Source organism: Lycium barbarum, chromosome 9 (assembly GCF_019175385.1).
Source record: "Lycium barbarum isolate Lr01 chromosome 9, ASM1917538v2, whole genome shotgun sequence".
NCBI classification, from domain to species: Eukaryota; Viridiplantae; Streptophyta; class Magnoliopsida; order Solanales; family Solanaceae; genus Lycium; species Lycium barbarum.
Window position 1 is genome coordinate 22,236,419 of NC_083345.1, and position 23,160 is coordinate 22,259,578.

Below are 23,160 nucleotides of genomic sequence, written 5' to 3' on the forward strand. Positions count from 1 at the left end.
CCGAGGCAAGCCCCGGGGCGAGGCGTACCAAAAACACTCTGGGGCGCAAATGAAAGGCGTAGGGCGTACGCCTTAAAATTTGGGGCGTAAGTCCCGGGCGCAAAAGCGCAAGCCCCAGGCATAAAGGCATATGCCCCGGGTATTAATTTAAATTTTATTGTTTTAAAAGTATTTTTGCTATAGGTTATGATTTTTAATATTGTTGTAATAATATTTATACTTTGTGTTATCATGTTTATGTTTTCATGTTGTAGTGATTTAAAATATATATAAAGAAAACAACTCTCATTGAAAATAACACTAGTATTGTCATAAATAGTTTTTTAGATTATTATGTCTGAAATGATATGATAAAGATTTCATACCACTATGTTCCTGAAGCAACTTCATCAACTTTTTGTCATTGCTCTTACACTTTTAGCCCTTCTCCTTCTTTGAATATATAAATAAAAGTCAGTGCAAATATTAGTTAAGGGTGGAAAGGACTAATAGATTTGGAGATTGACGATGAAGTGAACGAAGATTCATTTTAAAGATTATCTAGGCTACTATCATTTTTTATGTTGTGACCTTTGTCAAATAATCATTATAATAATGTTTTTATATTAATTTATTTGCGGAATTTTCAATGAAAATTTTACATTTGCTTATAACAATCAAACCTGTATTTAAAGCAAAAACCAATAGATGCAAAACACAACCATCCGAACAAGCAGTAATTTTCAGTTTTATGTTGGGGAAAACATCTTCCAAAATCTGAAATTGAGATAGAGACAACTTCCAACCAAGAAGAGCGATTAAGTATGAATCATGAGTGGTAGATCATAAGTTAGCCAAGACATGGATGTATATTCATGGTTTCGACGAAGCCTCTCTACAACCACAACCACTGTTACTCCTAAACCTAACCTTAAAGACAACGAACTACTCTATGGTGTCACTGATCAATTACTTGATTTTATCAAATCCTTTTCCATTGACACCTTTCGAAATTTCTCTGTCCCAGGTTCCCTTTCTTTCTTTTTTTTTTTTTTTTGGTTTTTCCTTTTTCTTCTTTATAAGCATAGTTGTAGTTATTATATGGAGATTTAGGGTGTGTTTGGTATAAAGGAAAATGTTTTCCATGGAAAATAAGTGGGTTTTTTTTTTTTTTTTTTTTTTTTTGTGTTCGGTACGTGAGGAAAAAAAAATTATGCTAAAAGCATTTGTATATAATCTAGACAAATATTATGGGAGGTGGCGGTGGGGTAACGGTGGTGGGAATGGGGGCTATGGGGGTGGGGGTGAAGATGAGGTGGGCAATGGCGGATTCAAGATTTTCATTCAGGGTGTTTGGAAAAAAGAAGAAGCTAAATATACACTGTAATTTTTTACCGAGAGTGTTCAAAAGTTAATATATGCACATAAACACAGAAAATTTACCCTATATATACACTGTAATTTTTTGCCGAGTGTGTTCGGGCGAACACTGGCCCCCAAGTAGATCCGCCCCTGGAGGTGGGTTGGATGGTGGGGAGGACAATCAATGTGGGATGCCACTTATGGATTTTGTTTTCCCTACTAGGGAAGTCGTTTTTCCATTTTTAACGAGCTTGTTTTCTTAGAGAAACTGTTTTTTGAAAATTTTTGGGTGAACGAACATGGGAAAATTGCTCCATACCGAACACACCCTTACACTCTGCTTACATGCTGATGTGTCTGAAATGGTATATGGTTTTGTTGTTAGATGAGGAGAATGGTAACGAAGGCAGTGGAGATAAACCCGAGAATGTACGGAAAGATCTATCCGATTGGCAACAGCGTCATGCTTTGATTATTCTTTCTAAAGTCAAGGTCTTTCCTTACCTTCCATTGTTTGCTTTACTTTCTGGCCCTTTAAATGGTTGTTGCTCTTGCATTTTTTTTTTTGGCTTTCTGTGCCCTTTTGGTTTTTCATAAAACTGAGTTGAAGGAAGATTTAGGAATTGCGGTTTGGATGTTGTAAAACTAGGTCTCCTATGGCTTTTCAATATGATTCATCCTTTGAGCTTGTTGAATTAGACTCACTTGGTTTAATTAAGATTTTGCCCCTTTCTGGTGGATTTCAAGAGGCCCTAATGTTTGACTGTGTAAAATATGCACATTATATGTAAATGCGCACACACATATACATACATACAAATACGTATACCACCTATAGCATTTTTCTAGGTGCTAAGTGGTTTGGAGGACTAGAACCAAGAAGCTAGTCGATGGGAAATTGGGGACAAACAAGAGTGGAACTAATAAACATTGTTAGCAAAAGGCTTCTAATACCCTGCTTCATCGTGCCTAGCAGATAAAAATGGAACTTTTGTTATCAGTTAATCCCCCCATTTTATTTACGTAACAATATTTGACTGGAGACGGTTAAAATAAAGGAGGAGTCTTGGTACATAAACTAAATGTATTTAACATACCAAAATACTCCTAGTATCTAGTAGGGTTCAACATTTCATCAATTCCTATAAGTACATATAATTAAGATTAAGAGCCTGTTTGGATGGGCTTAAAAAAAGCAGCTTATAAGCTAAAAAAAAATAAGTTGGGTTAGTCCAACTTATTTTTTTTGGCTTATAAGTTGTTTTCAGCTTATAAGCTGCTTTAGATAAGCTAAGCCAAACGGGTCCAATTAATTTTTTGGGCTTATTTTAAGCACAAAATGACTTTAAGCTGGCCAGCCAAACACTCAAAAAAGCTGAAAACAGCTTATAGGCAACTTATAAGCCAATCCAAACGGGCTCTAAAATGAGAATGTTAGAAGAAACATAAAACAGTGTCTTTCTTTATGGTATCGACCTGAAAGGAAAGATTGCCGTGTGAAAAGGAAATAAAGGATTATTCAGTTATGACAAAGGTTTACTTTTATACTGTAGCATGAGAAAATACAAAGAACCTTGACCTGGTTTCAGTAAATTTTGCTTGGTAGAGTGACTAGACTAAACATATCAGGCCAGGTTTTTACACTTGTATTATGTCTATTTTATTTGAGATCTAAAATTTACTAAGTGGTGGATGCAACCTATGGATATTTGTTTAATAGGGCAAAAGCCGTCACCAACTTTTTCAAGTGAAAAGATTAGATGTATGACTTTTTTTATATAGTTTTGGGCAATCCTCTCCACTTCAAGTAGCTTTTGTGGTTGAGTTATGCCCCATTTTCATTTCTTATTACATGGTATTAGAGCCAGACCCATCTTTGATGTTGAGATACCTAATGTTAGGCCACGTACGTTATATTATTACATGCTTCATCCTGAGCGTATCAAGGGCTATTAGAATCTCACATTGGTTAAGTGTATAGGCTGTGGTCATGCGGTTTTAGACATTTCTCACCACATGAGTGACTTTTTAGGTTGAGTTAAGCCCAATGTCCAGTTTCTTAGCACTGAGCATGTCGTTTGGTATTAGCAGAGCTTCTATATTAGATAGGTTGATGTAGTAGGGATTTTCTCTCATCTCCCTAGAAGAATATCCTAAAATGCACTAGGCTAGCATCATTTCACAACTTGATAATATGGCGTCATGTGAAGGTGCCAAATACATATCTCATTAACAGCCAAAATATGAAGAAAAAGAAGATCAGCGACTTTTTTGTCTCTTTGTTGCATATTATACGTGATCCTGCAGTCCTTCCTCTAAGCAGTATCTTGAGTAAAGTCTAATCCTTATATGCCTGTTTCTACCAGTTGATGGCTATATCTGAGAGACGTGTTAGTTTCATCAGCTTGTGTCTATTCTCTTTTTTTTCTTTTTTTTTTATTATATAGGGGGAAGGGGATTACAATGTGGGGATTCGAACCCTCACCAACAACGTGAGAGTTCAGGTAGCCAACCAACTGAGCTACTAGATCTCTACTGTGTCTATTCTCTTCGTACTTCCTGTTATGCACCTGTGCCTTAGTGCTTCTCTCTGGATATTATTTTTCTCCATGAGCTTAATTTCGGTTCATGCATTTCCAGCAGATGAAAAGATATTATTTCTGTGGATTTGACCATATTGGTTAGAGACCTGCATCAGATTTATCAGTTGGCATTTAGTTGTGGCAGCTTGTATTTACTCTATCATTATCTTCTTATATCGATTCTTCATTGCAACCTTCAGGAACTCTCACAATTGAGGTTCAAATTATGTCCGCGTTATTTGAAGGAGCAACAGTTTTGGACAATATATTTTGCCCTTGTCAAGGGTTTTGTTGCCAAGTAAGTTCCGTGTACTAACTTTGTGAATGCTGTTGTGCTTGTGTTTCTACCATGGGAAGTTAAAGTGCAATTAATTTTGATGATCAGATATGAGCTACATGCTATACAGTTAGATAAGCTCAAACAGATGAGAATGGAAAATGAAAATACACCAGATGTTGCTGCATGTGAAGTTGAGATGTCTGAAGCGAAACAAACAACAGATGTATCACCTACAAATTCGGAGGAGCACAATTAGTATCTCCTTTGGACATGTCATTAATTATCAGGTATAAATTCATTGTTTCTGTTCCTGAATCAACCTATTTGTGATTTCTATAAGTGAGCATGTTCATGCACAAATTTTATGCAGCAGAGTACCTTTATCTTTTTCTCACTTTCACCTTATAACCATTTCAGTGCACGAAAAGTGCCCCTTCTATGAGCAACATTCAAGCATTTGAAGGTAATGTAAATAAAACAGATTATCTGAATTTTCTGATTTATGATAATAGAAAACTGAAAGTCAAGCAAAATTATAGATGAAAATAGAAAATGAAACTGATTCTTGAAATTGGAAATGTTTGTTCATCAATAAAAGGGAGAAAATATTTGCAAAATTTGACGTGTCACTTGACCGCTTCTACTGTACATGTGTTACTGGAATTGATCATATGGTGCTGATCTGCTTCTTAGTCAAGCTGTTTGTTATTAAATCCGCTGAGAAAGTTCATGCAGAAATTTGATTAACCAGCACCATTCGTTAATCTTTACTTCATCATAAAACCTATTTAATGTAACTGGGCAATGCCCATATAAGAACAGTTTTTAAGTGTGCACGTGTTTCTAGCATGAGTATCTAAGGCAATGTAGGGAATATAGTTGAATGAATGTGAATGAAATAGAATGTTAGTAATTTGCAATGGCAGATATTAAAATACGGAAGCAAGTTTGCTCATGTCCTTAGCATGACTATGACTATCTAAGGCAATGCGGGGAATATAGTCTGAAAACAGGAAGTGAAACAGAATGTCTGAGATTTGTAAGGGAAGATTTTCAAAAATAGGAAGTAAGCGAGCTTGTGTCCCTGGCTTGAGTATTAAGGCAAATGTAGAGTATATAGAGGAAAATGGAAACTAAGAGTGGAATATTTGAAAATGGAAGTGTCTAGCAAAGGTTAGATGTGATAATGGGAAGATTTTGCCGTCATAAATTACAAATCTATGGACACCGTGAAAGATGAAAAGATATTTTTACAATGTGATTTCCTGCTTAACTGTTTTTTATTATGTCGGCGATTCTGGTTGCAATTGCCTGATTCCATTTGGTTTTGGATTGCCAAGAATTTCTTCTCATTCAACCTGTCTGGTTTAATGATATTTTTTCATACAAATTGAGGCATATATCAGTTGGAAATGGGGAAGTGTTTCGTGGTGGACCAGCATGATTATGATGGATATGGGAAAGCAGTGGCGGTGGTAGAATTTTTTCCACGGGGATCAAAAAATTAATGAAAACAACACTCGGAGAAGCCAACCAAAACACTATTTTACTATATTATGATTGTACTCAACGAGGTTGCATATCTTGAAAGGTTTTGATAATAGCATCATTAGAAATATTATCAAACACAACTTTTCAACATAAGGGACCAAGCAACCGCTAAAAAGATACGTCACTCATTCGACTCCACAAGTAATTATTGGTAAATTTCATTGCCGAAGAAGCTCTTTCAGCGGATGTAGTGGCAACTAGTGTAAGCAAAGAAAGTTTTAAGCAGAATACAAAAGGATAACTTGAATGCTTCTTTGTCTGAACTAATCTTTTTGAAAGATTACAAAACCGATTTAGATTAGAGAACCTTTCATTAACATCACGAACATCAACAATGTAACTTGCAAGCTTATTGTCAAGAGCAACCATACTAAATTCATAAGTCATCAGGATATAATTCAACCGTTCTTATTATTTTTCTGATGTCAAAACTTGAAAATGAGTTAATTGGATTCAACCAAGCAATTCCATGAAGCAAATCAATTGCCACTTCGCCAAAAGGATTATCAAATTCTTGAAGTTGCCAATCAGTAATTTTGTGAAACACTTCAAGACGATAATGATGTGAGATTGTATAATCAACATGTTTACGTCGTGATCTTAAAGAGCTAACATATGACTCATCAAAGTTAGGTATCTTTTCATATTCGATACAAAATACAGATAACTCATCAAAGTTAGGTATCTTTTCATATTCGATACAAAATACAGATAGCTGCAATAAAAGAATCTCATTCACCATCTCTTAAATTTTGCAATCTTCTGTTTGCTACTTCAACAAGTAGCTTGGCGTTTGTGATATCTTGTTCCTTTTTCTCTAAGCATTTATTAAGCTCATTTGTGATGCCTAAAACATTTCTCATCAAATGCAACATGAATACATCCTCAATTGTTTGACAAGTTCTGAGATATCCCTTTGCCTTAGCCCTTTCATCCGAAGAATGTGCAACGAGAACAAGTGACTCAAGAACATCAAGAATAGAGCCAAACATAAGAATAAAGTTACTAAAAGATTTATAGTGAGATCCCCAATAAGTATCACCAGATCTAGCAAGACCAAGTTCTTGATGCAAGCCCCTTACCAGTGTTAAGCTCACTCAAATCTAATGCCTCTTGAAATTTTCTCTTTGAGTTTCTCGATGTTCATCCATTCGTTTAAAAGAAACTCCTAACACATCAAAATATTTGAAACCAATACTACAAGTTTTCCCACTTCAACACATATTTTAGAAACTGCAACTAGATTTAGTTGAAGCTGATGAGAGAAGCAATGCATAGAATGAGCAGACTGGCTTTCTTGCCTAATCAATATTTTAAGACCATTAATAATATCACCTTTGCATATTACTTGCGCCATCGTAACATTGCCTATGTACAAAAGACAAGACTCAAGGAATGTTGAGCAAGTAAATCAACTATTGTACTTTTAAAGATCCACAAGTATCTTTAACATGAACAATCAATAAGTCGCTCCATTACAAATCTAATTCTATCAACATATCATAGAACAACAATTATTTGCTCCTTACGTAACACATCAAAAGATTCATCAATCATTAAGGCAAAGTAATCCCAATTTAATTCCTCTATAGTAGCCTTAATTGTTTCAATCTTGTATGCAGTCACAGTTTCTTTTTGAATCGTTGGAGAAGTCATCTGAACATTTTGTGGAGCATGTTCAAATACAAAATCCCCAATGTTGTCGCACCTTTTGGCATACCAAAATTCCCCCTACTAAGTGATGATTTAGATTTATCATGACCGCAAAATGTCAACCCTTGATTTAAAAGAAGCAGTTAAGTGGATCCGATACTCGCACTTAAATTTATTGGATTGCCTCTCAAATGCCGATTGAATAGACTATTGTTTTTTTTTTTTTTTTTTGGTAAAGTAAACAAATTTCATTAGAAAAGGCATCAAGTAGATGCAAAGTTACAGAGAGAAACCTAAGCTTCAAACATTGAATAGACTATTGTTGTTGTATTAGATCCTCACATTTCTTTTTGAATTGATTATGAATGCTATTCGGCCCTCCAAAAAACTAGTCTTTTTCTGCCAACTCTTAAATCCTATACTTGAAAATAAATCACCTGCTTGATGAAATTAATGTTTATAAATAGATAACAATTCAAACAATAGGCTGCATCTTTCATGGTATGCCAAAGGTGCGACAACATTCTTCACTGCATGCAAGATTGAATAAGGCTACTATAGAGGAATTAAATTCTGACTACCTTGCCTTATTGGTTGATGAATCTTTTGATGTGTATGTAAGCAGCAAATGGTTGTTGTTTTACGATATGTTGATAGAATGGGATTTTTTATGGAGCGACTTATTGACATTGTTAATGTTAAAGAGACGTGTTTTATCTTTAAAAGTAGCATTTGTTGATTTACTTGCTCAACATTCCTTGAGTTTGTCTTTTATACGTGGACATTGTTACAATGGGGCGAGTAATATGCAAGGTGATATTAATGGCCTTAAAATATTGATTAGGCAAGAAAGTCGGTCTGCTCATTCCTTTTTTTTTATTAAGCACCGGGTGTCCGGGTCTCTTTGAGCCCCGACTAATCCCGGGGGTGCACAGGCCCTCGGCAAGGAGTTTCCCGCAAGTGCACCACGGGTAATTCAGGGTTTTACCCCAGTCCGATGGCCCTCAGAAATTGTTTGCACCCAGTGGGTTTCGAACTTGAGACCTTGAAAGGGAGCACCCCAAGGCTCAAGCCAATTACCACCAGGCCAACCCCAAGTCGGTCTGCTCATTCTATACGTTGCTTCGCTTATCAGCTTCAATTAACTCTTGTTGTGGTTTCTAAAAGACGTGTTGAAGTGGGAGAACTTGTAGTATTGGTTTCAAATATTTTGAATGTGTTAGGAGCTTCTTTTAAACGCATGGATGAATATCGAAAATCTCAAAGAGAAAAATCAAGAGGCATTAGATTTGGATGAACTTAACACTGGTAGGGGCTTGCATCAAAAACTCTATCTTGCTAGAGCTGGTGATACTCATTACGGATTTCACTATAAATTTTTTAGTAGCTTTATTCTTATGTTTGACTCTATTCTTGATGCACATTCTACGGATGAAAGAGCCAAAGCAAAGGAATATCTCAAAACTTGTCAAACATTCGAGGTTGCATTTGATGAGAGACGTTTTAGCAATTACAAATGAGTTTAATGCTTGCAAGATATCGCAAACGCCATGCTACTTGTTGAAGTAGCAAAGAGAAGATCGCAAATTTTAAGGGATGATGAATGAGATTCTCTTATTGCTAAGATATCTGTATTTTGTATCAAATATGATATTTTGGTCCCTAACTTTGATGAGCCATATGTTAGCTCTTTAAGATCACGACATAAACATGCTGAGTATACAGTCTCACGTCATTATTGTGTTGAAGCGTTTTGCAAAATTATTGATTCAAGTACTTAATGATCGTTTTGGCCAAGTGACGACTGATTTACTTGTCTGAATCCAATTAACTCATAGTTTTGACATCTGGAAAAATAATAAGAATGATGGAATTATATCTTGATGAATCTAGTATGGTGCTCTTGAGAATCAGCTTGCAGGTTACATTATTGATGTTGTTAAAAGGTTTCCGATCTAAATGGGCTTTGTGATCTTCCAAAAAGATTAGTTCAGACAAAGAAGCATTTAAATTATCTTCCTGTATTCCGCTTCTTTGCATTCAAACAGTTGTCACTGCATCCATTAAATGAACTTTTTGGCAACGAAGTTTATTAAGAATGACTTCCGAAGTCGAATGAATGATGATTTTTTTAGCGGTTGCTGATAATATTTCTCATGATGCTATTATTAAAACATTTCGAGATATGAAACCTCGTCGAGTACAGTTGTAATAAGGTACGTTGCGTTTTCAATAGTGTTTTGGTTGGCTTCCGCACATGTTTGTTTCTTTAACTTTTTGAATGACCTTAGCAAAATCCTGCCTTCGCCACTGGTTACAAGCACTTTTGGTGTTTACCAAATGCATAAAAAGGGAGAAGGTGCTTATGAGCTAGTTTAATCAGTTATATAAGCTTTATCTACCAGAAACATGGCTTCGTTTTAAAGTTGTTTCTTGTGACAAAGGTTCAAGGAGAAAAGTCAGCTCAAAGAAATAGCTTTTTGGTGTTCTAGGACCTTTGGTCTTGAAATTTCTATCGAGTAGTGATCCCCTGCTAACTTTGTTTCTTTACATTTTTTATCGAATAGTGTTTTCGGTGTTTTGCTGCTTTCAAAGAAAAGATAGTGTTTTGTTGGTAGGAGGGCAGTAGCTTTCATCTGCTATAAAACAATGTCATTTAAAGTCTTTGACTTTGTCACTGAAGTTATTTGTAAGCGAGACGACTAAAGGCGCAACGTTGAGGTAGACACATTTATTGAAAACCTACAAAAGATTATGTTATGTTATATTTCAAAATTATGGATAAAATTTAGTTCATAATCCTTAATTTGTTTCACGTATTATCAATTAGATCACATCCCAACAGAGGTAAAAACATTAGGTAATTTCTTCCCATGTGTCCAAGGCTTGGTGGACAGAGCTATCCAGTTTCTGTGCTGGTAGGAGGTAGCACCCGTGGAATCAGTTGAGGTGTGCACAAGCTGGCTCGGAAACCACGGTTATAAAAAACAGTGTCATTTAGATGTTTGTAATAAATTAAAAAGAAAAAAAAAATGAATGGTTATCTATACATCCTCATATGCTGCTGGCATGTGCTCGTAATGATATGTATATTAGGGCCTTAAGCATATAAGTTCCGAATTATCTGTGCACTAGTTAGGAGTTAAATCATTTCATAACACTGGTAACAGGTAAGAAGAAAGGCCACTTTACTAAACCTGATCAGGCTGCTATCAGCATGAGATATATGGTGGAAGGCAGCTTGTTTTACCTGAATGTATGTGTGTGTGTGAAAGAGAGAGAGACGGTTGAGGGAAATCGAGTTTAGTACAAGAAGATGCATGTCATTTGCTAAAGTGAGTATGTAATCAAATCCCCAACTTGTTTGGATTGAGGCATAGTTATTTTTCGAGTATTTTAATCAATGGTAAAACCTGAATTTCCTCGTTGATTCCATTCCCGATACCCTGGCAAGAGGACAATGTGCTCTAAGGTGGAATATAGCAGCTCTAATAGCTTACTGTCCTATTCTTGGAACAAAAAGAAAGTCAGAACTGAGAAATATGCTGCTTGCATAATCTAGTGATAATTTCTTGGAGACGACCTTCCTTTCCAGCCACACCTAGAGCATTTCAAAGGGTCAGTAGGAACTAGGAAGCTTTTTAAGTTACCATTAAGCTTATTATTTCAATATACATTGAATGAGTAGTTGATTATGATATTGCATAGCTATACATCTATACAAATGTACCTCTTCGCATTTAATTATAAATATTCACACGATATTCCTCGAGGACTTGTTGAGTTTTGGCAAGCCAGAGTTTTGCAATTTGCTATGTTCTTTAAGTTTTTATGAAGATTTGTCTATAGAGCAAAAACAGTGCATTATTGATCACTCCGACGTTTATCTTTTTATTATCTCTTCTAACCGAACTTTACCAAACAGCATGCCGTTGTCATCTTTATTCAAGATCTTATGGTACTCTTATGTCCTTCACAGGTGCTGCTGACTTCTCTGCTGATGGCTGACGATCTGTGCAAGTGACAAGGTGTATTATAGTTCTGTAAATGCTTAGAAGATTAGATCTTAGGATTAATCTAGGTTGGTTAAATACATTTTCTGCTTCTCATGTTGGTTTACTTTAAATTTATCTAGATGCAACTACTTGGAGCGCTTTTGTTCCCGGCTGACCTTAATTTATTAATGGTACTAGCTTGATGTTCTCATACCAGATAAATATTAGGACAAATGAATCTTTCTGTCCTTGCTATGTGTTGAATTTTGGCCTTTTACAAATATTTGTGTTTCTTCTCGAGTTTGTTGGGTTAATCCACTGGAGAAGTGATTTTTCCTTCTGTGTGTCTGGCCAAAAGAGTGCCGATTGACTTGAATAGTTGATTTGTCTAAAGAATTGCTACAGTTATGCATGACAACGGTTGTTTTCGTTCAACAAAACTCGCCGAAGAGATATTTAGAGTAAAACGAAGCTTAAGGTTCTTGCAATTCGCAGAATTGCCCTTCTTTTGGGGTGGCCTTTAAATTTTGCCCCTCATATTTGCGGTCTTTAAATTTTGCCTCTCATATTTGTGGTCTTTAAGTTTTGCCCTTAGTTTGGATACCTGAGGTTCTGGGTTCGAACCCCCGTTCAGGCATAAAATAAAAAAATAATTTCGCAAGGCAGGGCTGGAGGGAGTGTATGCCGAATCCGGCTTACAAAAAACTAAAGTTATGCCGGAGGGGGCATAACTTTTCCTTAAGGCAAACTTTTAGTTATGCCTTAAGGAAAAGTTCCGCCTTATGGGGCATACTTTTAGTTATATTTTATGGGACACACTTTTAGTTAAGGCATAACTAAAAGTATGCCCCATAAGATGGAACTTTTCCTTAAGGCATAATTAAAAGTTTGCCTTGAAAAGTAAAAAAAAAAAATATATATATATATATATGTCTCAAGGCAAAGTCTGCCCCCTCCGGCATAACTTTAGTTTTTCCGTAAGGATTGTATGCCGGATCCGGCATAAAGTCCTTAAGGAAAAACTAAAGTTATACCGGAGGAGCATAACTTTTCCAAGGCATAGTTTAGTTATGCCTTATGGGGCAAAAATTTTCCTTAAGGAACTATGTCTTATGGGGCAGACTTTTAATTAAGGCATAACCAAAAGTATGCCTCATAAGGCAGAACTTTTCCTTAAGGCAAACTTTTAGTTATGCCTTAAGGAAAAAGTTCCGTCTTATGGGACATACTTTTAGTTATATTTTATGGGGCACACTTTTAGTTAAGGCATAACTAAAAGTATGCTCCATAAAATATAACTAAAAGTATGTCCCATAAGACGGAACTTTTCCTTAAGGCAAACTTTTAGTTATGCCTTAAGGAAAAGTTCCGTCTTATGGGACATACTTTTAGTTATATTTTATGTGGCACACTTTTAGTTAAGGCATAACTAAAAGTATGCCCCATAAGGCGGAACTTTTCCTTAAGGCATAATTAAAAGTTTGCCTTGAAAAGTAAAATAAAATAAAATATATATATATATGTCTCAAGGCAAAGTCTGCCCCCTCCGGCATAACTTTAGTTTTTCCTTAAGGATTGTATGCCGGATCCGGCATACACTCCCCCCAGTCCTGCCTTGCGAAATTATTTTTTTATTTTATGCCTGAGCGGGAGTTCAAACCCAGAACCTCAGGTATCCAAGCGAAGGGCAAAACTTAAAGAACACAAATATGAGGGGCAAAATTTAAAGACCACCCCAAAAGAAGGGCAATCCGTGCAAAAAAATGTTTTTATGTTAGTACCAGACGCGGTTCATGTTAAAATGCAGCTAATCGAACAAGGATAAGTTAGAAAACAAATTGGTTGAGCACGTTTATGCTTTAATTTTTCTTAAATTTTCTATCTACACAACCTTTAACACTGATTAACTTTTGTCTACTGTAAACATTAGAGGACGGTAGCTTGGATTCAAACAAACCCTTAGCCCCAACTTCCAAGGCCCCCAACTTTGAGAAATAACTCAGAACATTATGAGAAGGAATTTCCAACTCTTTAGCTTCACGGCACTTGGTATTCTAACACAACCGGCTCAACTAATCTTGATTTCCGGCTACTCTTACTAATAGGGTAAAACGCTTCTATCTAAATATTTTCAATTTCTAAAAGTCTGAATTCAAAATTTCTAGGCTTAATACACCGATAGCCCTCAAACTCGCAAGCAAATTTCATTTAGATACTCGGCCTATGACTTGTTTCAATTGAGTACCTGAACACGTGATAAAGTACATTACGTAGATAAGTTAACCACATAAAATATGTCTTCTCCTTTAATTATACACATAATCCTCAATTGAAGCATCTCAGGTTTTACCGTTTATTGAGACTAATAGTATAATTAAAGGAGGTAACATATTTTAAATGGTTAACTTATCCTACTTAATGAGCATTTGAGAACACGCTAAAAAATCAAAAATTGAACGAAAAGTGTCTAATAGAGACACATTATCATGTGTTCAATTGGAATAAATTTAAGTTTGAGTGTCTAAATAACATTTGTTGGTAAGTTTGGGAGGCCGTCGATGTATTAAGCCCAATTTCTAATTAAGGCTAGAAAGGTTATGCATATTTGGGAAGAGAGAAGAGATGCACTACAAGAAAGAAGACATTTTCCATCAAAAATATTTTTATTGCAATAGATAGACTATTCTTTTCGCAACAATATTTTTTTTGTTGCTGCATAAACTGTTCCCAACGGCTGTTGTTGCAACGACGTGCAATAACTTTTTTGTTGCTGCTAAAGTACTTTTTGCAATAACAGTCAATATTATGGAAACAAAATTAAATTGTTTGGCAATAAAAAATTATTTTTAAAAGATTCATCATACATGCTAACAATAAAATTAAGTTATTGTCAAATATTGAATTTTGCCAACTATATTATTTTTGTTGTAAAAAAGCTTTTGCCATTTCTATACTTTTGTTGTAGTGATGGGAGGATCTAAGAAGAAACCAATGAGTCCACGAGGACAATTTTTGGGAAAAGTGCTTTGGTGGTGTGGTAAAAAAACAGTGAAGCAAGGCAGACAGTCCATTAACTGACTCTCACTGAAAACAATAACAAAGGAAAAAGAGAAGATCCGTTGGGGAAGATGTCACCCCTGACATTCACAGTGTTGCTCTTTCATCTCTACACTATTTTTGAAGCTTTACAACTCACTTCACTTACCCTACTTCATTCAAATTCTGAATTATTATCATTATCTTCTCTTTGAATAACACACGTGATATCACAGCACTGTGACTTAGCAGTGAAATACTATGTTCAAATTTCCATTATAAACCAAAAGAAATTAGGCGATTTCTTTTTATTTGTTAGTAGTAATTCTCAGTAGGCAGAAGTATTCAGTATTTATACAGGTGGACATAGCACGTATCCGGTGGAATAGTAGAGGTGCGCAAATACCACTACTAACAACTCCCCCCCCCCCCTCCCCCCCAAAAAAATGTGTGCTCTTAAAATAACCAAGGGCGAATTTAGGTACCACGTGGATTCATGATCTCTCCGTAAAACTAGGTATTTTGTGTATATATTTTTTAAAATTGAAATAATATTATTTACTGACATCCATACTATAAGAAGGCTAAATGGTACACTCAGGGTTTTGGATTGCTTTCTTCCTCGTCTAAGAAAGCAGAATCAACCTTCTCCTCTTATCCATTCTCATTGAACGACGGCGGGGGAGCAAATCCAACTAGAAAAACCAAATCCGCCTACATTAGGATTACTCGTTAATGGTTGATCAAATTTTTGTATTTCCTCCCTTTCCTTTTCTATTTGTATTTATTTCTCACTGCTTCCATTGAATTCCGTGTTTTATAACAACAAAGTTAATTTCCTCAGGACTATGGGGGGGACTCAACTTCAGAAAGCAATAGCCATTTAATGCACCTTTTGACCTGCCATGATGTTGCATCAAAGTGGGCAAGGCATCTCACTCACATAGTACTCTAGAAGTGCTAAAACTAGTTCTCCTTTTAACTTGCAGGTCCTTTGTTTGAAAAGTTAAAAACCAAAAAGTAAACAGTTAGTCCATTGAGCTCTTCCAATTGAATCCGTACTCACACAAAAATGAAAGAGGAAATACACAGAAAGGGCAAGCTACCAAATTTGCCTCTTTCTTAGCTCTTTAGATTTCTCCATTGGAAGCTAAGGAATGAAAGCATAAAGCATTAAGTATTGTATTCACCTACTCAGAACGCTTAAACAAATCTTGCAAGGTGCATTATGTTGTGGTGGATCCAGTATTTGAAGATTGTGAGTGGTTGAGTGCCATTACGTTATGTATACAGTATACCTACCACTAGCTATGAAGATCGAATAAGAAGTATGAGCTGGTTCGGTTAATTTTTAATTAATCAAATAGGTCTTTGATTGACAAATAGGCAAATAAGTTAGGTTTAGTTTAGTTTTCTTACGCTTTGATTAAAATATATTCTAGAATAAAATTGTAAAAACAAAACAATGTTCATGAAAGAGCACCTATTTTAGATAATTTGCTTAAAGAGTAGCTTAATTACTACATATTCTCTGTTTGACTAGATTAATTTACCTTTATTGTTTTCAGTTTAATTATTCTATCTTAATTCTCGGGTTATATGGCAATGCAAAAACTTCAAATTTGTCAATCTATGAGAATCATCAATTCAAAACGTCTATTAATCAAGCCAAGTAATATTTTTCAAAAGTCTTGCGACTGACGTGACACCCCTACCTTATAAGGTAGATTTTCCTTGTATATACGGGTGCATTGGCATACATAGAATTTTATGTAAGTATATATGGTGAGCTCATTGACTTGTAAGTAAGTTTGTCTTGTTTTCAAGCATTTAATCAATTGTGTATAATGTCATATTCTAAAAACCATTATTTGCATATAAATAAATAAGAATATTTTTATGAAACGGTATCTGATGACATTCTACTAAAGGATGCCTCTGCTACTGCATACATATATGTCATGTTAGTCGATGCACAAAGGTTGTCGTTTTGAACTGAAAGTGTTTAATAGAAACACTTTATCATGTGTTCAAGTGCTCAATTGAAACAAACCGTAATTCGAACGTCTAAATGATATTTACTAACACGTTCAAGGGTTGTCGATGTACTAAGCCTACTTTTTAAGGTCCATTACATGTTCTTCCATTTCAAAAAAACCGAAATTAAGTTGAAAGTACAAATGGTACACTCGTGAGAGAAGTGCAAACCATAAAATCTACATTTTGATCATCACTCAGAGCAGTTTTCATTCATATGACGAGGGAAGAAATGACAGAAGGTACAGTGTGGCATGTGAGGAGGCAAACAAACACGAGGGAAGTTATTCAATGCAAACCTGTGATATTAATTATACTAGCTGGGCAGCTTTTATTGAGAAAACAGGACAATATACGAATCCAAAGTAATAATAATGACAAAAATCTTCCCCCACCACCATCACACAAACACAAACTCCATTGCTACTGATGTTGATAGTTCTGACTAAACCAAGAAATACAAGCCTCAAGATAGGAAAACCCCATTTTACTGCCACTATGGTCCCAAAGGGGATTCACTTGCATATGACTTTATTTCATTAATTGTTATGATAGATAAACTACAATGAGAAAACAAAATGTGCATGTGCATGTTATTTAACCCTATTGCTAAGACGGGTGTTTCCATAAAATCTCACGCCTCATCCTACAAGGATTCCGAGTAATATCTAGCATCTCTTTAAGCTAAATTAAAGATTCTGCGGAATAAAGCCAAGGCTTAAGCATTCTGCATAGAACATATTGAAACAAATGAGAAAAGTCCTCGCTCCTCGTGCATGTTAGATGCTAAGAACCGGAAAATTCATGGTCCATTAAAGTAGATATACGGCACGTAATAAAGTGGAAATCCAACCACCCATAAAGGAGTTGAGACTTGAGAGACGATGAGGTCCAATCGGTTTGGGTATGAAAGAATCAAATGAAGAGAGACATTAAAATTCCTCTTTTTCGTCTAGTATAGGCACGTGTATGCACATGATATGTTTAACTTGTTTTCTTTACGGGTAATTAGCGAAGGAGATAAATAATATGAAAACAATAAGTTCAAGAGAGGTGATAGGTAGGGGTGTTCATGTGTCACGCCCCGAACCATGGCCTGAGCATAACACGGCACTCGGGCCTTGCTTGCATGTGTCCGAGCGAACCTCATGGCTTGCTTATCAACATGGGCATCAAAACAATATAATCTATATGATGAAATTTAAATGAATCATGAAAATGTAATTTGCGGAATAAAGTCTTGAAATTATCTCGTAGCATGAAGTATCATGAAAACATAACAGTCTGCAAACATGAAAGCATAACTGACTCTGTGGACTAACATCTGTCTATGAAACCTCTAAAACATGTCTGAATACTAGCTACCAGGGCATGGCCCTGGACTACCATAAACTGAATACTAATGCAGACTCCATGTTGAACCCCAAAAGGAGTGGGGCTCACCAATAAGCTGATAACTGAAGTGATTCTACTGCGCAGGTGTATGCTCCTCAAAATCGGTATATGCACCGTGAAGTGCAGGCCCCGGGCAAAAGGGACGTTAGTACATGATAAATAGTACTAGTATGTAAAACCTGCTGAAATGAAGTACATGGCACAACATAGGTATAGGACATGAACTGAAACTGAACGTAACTTGAACACGAGCATGAAACATGAGTAAAGTCTGAAAACAGGAAATCAATGGAAATACATGTATGTAAAACTGCTTGTAACGTAGGGAATGCTACAGTACAACCGACAACATGATATGGTACTTGCGTCCTACCAGGAGAACACTCACACCTTGCTAGGGATATGAGATTTAAGTAATAATAAGCATGTAAGGATCCAAACTGCATAGTGAAAGTGTTTCCTCCTTGCTGACAACCCTTATCTTACGGTGGCAACGTAGTTTCAGGCTATCTGAGTCTTCTTGGCTAACTAAGCAATTCCCAAAAACATGAACATGATATAGTTGGCTAAGAAGCCCATGATTTTCGTGAAATAACTTGTAAATAACTTGTAATCATGATTTCACGAAATAACTTGTAACATAGTTTCATGAAATATCTTGTAATATGGTTTCTTGAATAAGTTGTCAAAGTCTTGCAAACATGTTCTTGATTCATGAGTAATAACAATAGTTCATAATTATGTATATAATTGACTTGAAAACATGTTTGTAACTTGCTAGATAAAATCATAAAGTTTCATATAAACATAACGAGAACACATGAGGAAGAATTCATGATTCATGGATTAAGCTAGGGTTCCTAATAATCGTAATGGAAGATTAGGAATACAATAACGAATATAGATACAAAATTCATGTACATAAATACATAAATACGGGCAACTAATATGTTGGGTTTAATGCCCTAGGATTTGAACTTCATGAATATCAAGAAAACGGAGCATGGGGAAGAACGTAGAGATTCCCACATGTGGATGGAAGTTCTACATACCTTAATTGCTCCAAAACTTGAATTAAAGACATAAGTTTTGGAGAAGATTTCCTAAATCTTGATTCTTGAACCTTGAGATGGGTTTCTTGAAAACCCTAGATTAGGAACAATAGTTTCTTGCTTAGAATATATGCTAGAATTGAGTTGGAAGGGTTTGGATTGACTTACCTTGATGTTTTGGGATTGTTGCTAGGGCTTGGAATTGTGAATAATGAAATAAAAGAACTCAAGGCTTGAATTTATACAAAAGTGGGGCGGAAGTTATATGGACGTATTATACGGTCCGTATAAAGTTATACGGTCCGTATAATATGACCATATTTCATCATGGCTTAACAGAACGTCAATTTGGAGTGTCATGAAGTACGGACGACTTATACGGTCCGTATAAAATTATATGGGCCGTATAAGTAGTTCGTATAACATGACCAGTGAACGGACTGCTCTGTACTCCTTCAGTAAAATGGCCATAACATTTTGTACAGATGTCCCCTTGACCCCCATAATATACCGTTGGAAAGGTATTTCAAAGGGCTACAACTTTCATTCAGGAAGTTTTCCCTAATTACAAATTAATAAAGTGGTTATGGTCGTAGGAAGTAAGACCTTCTACAAACTCACTTGCAAACATGTCCCGTAGAGTGGCTTCCAACTTTGCTTTTCCCAAAGACATTTCTTATGACTTGATTAGTTTTCAAAACACTTCCTATAACCCTCATATTGGTTTCATTATATTATCATCTTATGAATCAAAACTTCGCCCGAAGCTACGAGGTGTTACAATATCTCCCCCTTGGGATCATTCGTCCTCGAATGATAGGTCATGGTTAAGAATATGGCTGGACATGGCTTGACTACATGAACGTGAAGGAAACATGACATGAAACATGGGGACTGAACTAATACGACATGGTTACATGGAAACGTGAATACTGAGACATGAACATGGGCACTAGATATATAACATGAGCGTGAAACATGAGACACAGCAAGTCATGGGCTAGGGAAAGTTACCTTGAGAGTTCTCTGCTTGCTCTTCAAACAAAAATGGGTACTTGGACTTCATATCCCCCTCGGCTTCCCATGTAGCTTCCTCAACCTTCTGACTCCTCTACAGGACGTTTACTGAGGCTACTTCCTTTGTTCTCAACTTGCGAACCTGACGGTCAAGAATGGCTATGGTGATCTCCTCATAGGTCAAATCATCCTTAACTTTTATAGTATCAATTGGAACAACCAACGACGGGTCTCCTACACACTTCCTCAACATGGACACATGAAACACGGGATGTACAGCAGCCAAATCTTGTGGCAACTCAAGTTCATAGGCTACTAGATCGACCTTTCGAAAAATTCTGTAAGGTCCAATATATCTGGGACTGAGCTTCCCTTTCTTGCCAAATCTCATAACACCCTTCATGGGTGAGACTTTAAGGAACACCCAATCATCAACTAAAAATTCTAAGTCCCTTCGCCTCACATCTGTGTAAGACTTCTGGCGACTCTAAGCCATTTTCAAACGCTCCTGTATTAACTTGACTTTCTCCATAGCCTGATAAACCAAATCTGGTCCTAACAACTCTGCTTCACTAACTTCGAACCAACCAATTGGTGATCTACACCTTCGCCCATACAGAGCTCAAACGGTGCCATCCCAATGCTAGCATAATAACTTTTATTATAGGAAAACTCGATAATAGGTAAATGGTCATCCCAATTACCCTTGAAATCTAGGATACATGCTCTCAACATGTCCTCAAGGGTCTGAATAGTGCGCTCTGCCTGGCCATCTGTTTGTGGATGAAAAGTTGCGTTGAGGTTCACCTTGGTACCCAATCCTTTCTAGAAGGATTTCCAGAAGTTTGCTGTGAACTGAGCACCACGATCGGAAATAATAGACACTGGGGTCCCATGCAATCTGACAATTTCATTAACATATAACTTAGCGTAATCCTCTGCTGAATCTGTGGTCTTGACTAGCAAAAAGTGCGCTGACTTAGTTATCCGATCAACGATCACCCAAATAGAGTCATGTCTCCTGGCTGAACGAGGTAAACCTGATACAAAGTCCATATTGATCATTTCTCATTTCCAGACAGGAATATCAATATTCTGAGCCAAGCCACCAGGCCTCTGGTGTTCGGCTTTCACTTGCTGACAATTCGGACACTTAGCTACAAAATCTGTCACATTCTTCTTCATATCGTTCCACCAATAAATTTCCTTAAGATCATGATACATCTTAGTGGAACCTGAGTGAATGGAATACCTGGAATTGTGAGCTTCTGACATGATTCGCTCTCTGAGCCCATCTACATCTGGAACACACAATCTACCTCGGTACCTCAAGGTACCATCATCTCCCCCTTGTTCGAAAGTCGTCGTCTTATGCTTGTGAATCCCCTCATTCAGCTGCAACAAGTAAGGATCATTAAACTGTTTCTCCTTGACTTCAACCACTAAAGAGGAAAGGGCTCTATTCTGAACAACCACACCACCATCCTCGGAGTCCAAAAGTCGAACTCCAAGATTGGCCAAACGGTGAACTTCCTTTGTCATAACTCTCTTATCTGCATCAATGTGGGCTAAACTCCCCATGGAACGCCGACTAAGAGCATCAGCTACAACATTCGCTTTCCCCGGATGATAAAGAATAACCATGTCATAATCCTTAAGAAATTCGAGCCATCTCCTTTGCCTAAGATTCAGCTCCCTTTGCTTGAAGATATACTGAAGGCTTTTATGATCTCTGAAAATATCAACATGCACTCCATACAAATAGTGACGCCATATCTTAAGTGCAAAAACTACAGCTGTCAACTCTAGGTCATGAGTCGGATAATTCTTTTCGTGAACCTTGAGCTGACGAGATGCATAAGCTACAACCTTACCATGCTGCATTAAGACACATCCGAGACCAACTCCCGAAGCATCACAATAAACCATGAACCCTTCGGTTCCCTCTGGTAGAGTAAAAACTGGCGCAGAAGTCGTTCTCGTTTTTAATTCCTCGAAACTGCGCTCACAGGCATTTGACCACTGAAATTTAACTTCCTTATTCATCAGCTTGGTCAATGGTGCTGAAATAGACGAAAACCCCTTTACGAAACGTCGATAATAGCCTGCTAGATCCAAGAAACTGCGGATATCTGAAACTGATGCGGGTCTGGGCCAATTCTTAACGGCCTCAATCTTCTGAGAGTCAACCTGAATACCCTCACCAGAAATCACATGACCTAAGAAGGCTACTGACTTGAGCCAAAATTCACACTTAGAGAATTTTGCATACAACTTGCGGTCCTTAAGAATCTGAAGAACTATACGAAGGTGTTCTGCGTGCTCGACCTCACTACGGGAGTAAATGAGGATATCATCTATGAAGACAATGACAAAGAGGTCGAGGTATAGCTTGAAGACTCGATTCATGAGGTCCATAAATGCTGCTGGGGCATTGGTCAAACCGAAGGACATGACACAGAATTAGAAATGACCATATCTGGTTCTAAAGGCTGTCTTAGGAATTTCTTGTCCCCTAACCTTAAGCTGATGGTAACCTGATTGGAGATCTATCTGGAGTAACATTGGGCACCCTGAAGCTGATCAAATAAGTCATCTATTCGTGGAAGAGGGTATTTGTTCTTGACCGTGACTTTATTGAGCTGGCGATAGTCAATGCACATACGCAAAGAACCGTCTTTCTTGAGAACGAAAAGGACTAGGGCACCCCATGGAGAGACACTGGGTCGGATAAAACCCTTGTCTAAAAGATCTTTGAGTTGAGCCTTAAGCTCGCATAATTCAGCTGGAGCCATCCTATAAGGTAGAATAGATATAGGTTTCGTACCTGGGAGTAGGTCAATTGCGAAATCAATTTCCCTATCAGGAGGGATTCCGCGAAGATCCTCAGGGAACACTTCTGGAAACTCATTAACAACAGAGTCTGACTGAAGAGTTGGGGTTTGGGTAGCTGAATCCCTAACCCGAACGAGATGAGAGATATAACCCTTAGACACCATTTTTCTTGCCTTAAGGTAAGAAATAAACCTACCCTTAGGACTCACTGAATCACCCTTCCACTCTAAAACGGGCTCATTAGGAAACTTGAAATTTACAGTTTTGGTTCTATAATCAACTGACGCATAACATGAATATAACCAGTCCATGCCCATGATTACGTCAAAATCGACCATTTCTAACTCACATAGGTCAGCTGGAACAACACGGTGATAGACTCTGAC

The 23,160-nt window shown here is 36.8% G+C and overlaps 2 protein-coding genes across 5 annotated transcripts; one reads left to right on the forward strand and one right to left on the reverse strand.

Annotated features, from left to right (window-relative positions):
• The first annotated feature begins 664 nt into the window (after window positions 1-664).
• On the forward strand, window positions 665-11,650 carry LOC132610106 (uncharacterized). Of its 4 annotated transcripts, XR_009571021.1 has the most exons (7): window positions 665-1,006; window positions 1,727-1,833; window positions 4,124-4,221; window positions 4,309-4,490; window positions 4,621-4,666; window positions 11,387-11,435; window positions 11,543-11,650. XR_009571021.1 is itself a non-coding variant. In XM_060324368.1 (5 exons), the coding sequence occupies exons 1-4, from the start codon at window positions 841-843 to the stop codon at window positions 4,457-4,459; spliced, it is 522 nt and encodes a 173-aa protein (XP_060180351.1). In that variant the 5' UTR covers window positions 667-840; the 3' UTR covers window positions 4,460-4,490; window positions 11,387-11,650. The 4 variants fall into 4 exon arrangements, 1 of the variants encoding a protein (XP_060180351.1); XR_009571019.1 differs by having other exon boundaries at window positions 11,387-11,650; XR_009571020.1 differs by lacking the exon at window positions 4,621-4,666 and having other exon boundaries at window positions 666-1,006.
• LOC132611755 (uncharacterized) lies at window positions 5,863-7,111 on the reverse strand. Its single transcript, XM_060326133.1, has 4 exons — window positions 6,930-7,111; window positions 6,528-6,831; window positions 6,213-6,469; window positions 5,863-6,124 (listed from the first exon to the last, which is right to left on the reverse strand). Exons 1-4 carry the CDS (start codon window positions 7,109-7,111, stop codon window positions 5,863-5,865), a joined length of 1,005 nt encoding a protein of 334 aa, XP_060182116.1.
• Window positions 11,651-23,160: the final 11,510 nt, after the last annotated feature.

Bases quoted from the DNA above. Each gene is read 5' to 3' on its own strand.
- LOC132610106 (XM_060324368.1), top strand. From the start codon at position 841: ATGGATGTATATTCATGGTTTCGACGAAGCCTCTCTACAACCACAACC. The intron at 1,834-4,123 runs GTCTTTCCTTAC...TGCAACCTTCAG, and splicing joins TTATTCTTTCTAAAGTCAAG to GAACTCTCACAATTGAGGTT. The intron at 4,222-4,308 runs GTAAGTTCCGTG...TTTGATGATCAG, and splicing joins GTCAAGGGTTTTGTTGCCAA to ATATGAGCTACATGCTATAC.
- LOC132611755 (XM_060326133.1), bottom strand. From the start codon at position 7,111: ATGGCGCAAGTAATATGCAAAGGTGATATTATTAATGGTCTTAAAATA. The intron at 6,470-6,527 runs GTAGCAAACAGA...CTTTTATTGCAG, and splicing joins ACGCCAAGCTACTTGTTGAA to CTATCTGTATTTTGTATCGA. The intron at 6,125-6,212 runs GTTGAATCCAAT...TTATGAATTTAG, and splicing joins TTGCTTCATGGAATTGCTTG to TATGGTTGCTCTTGACAATA.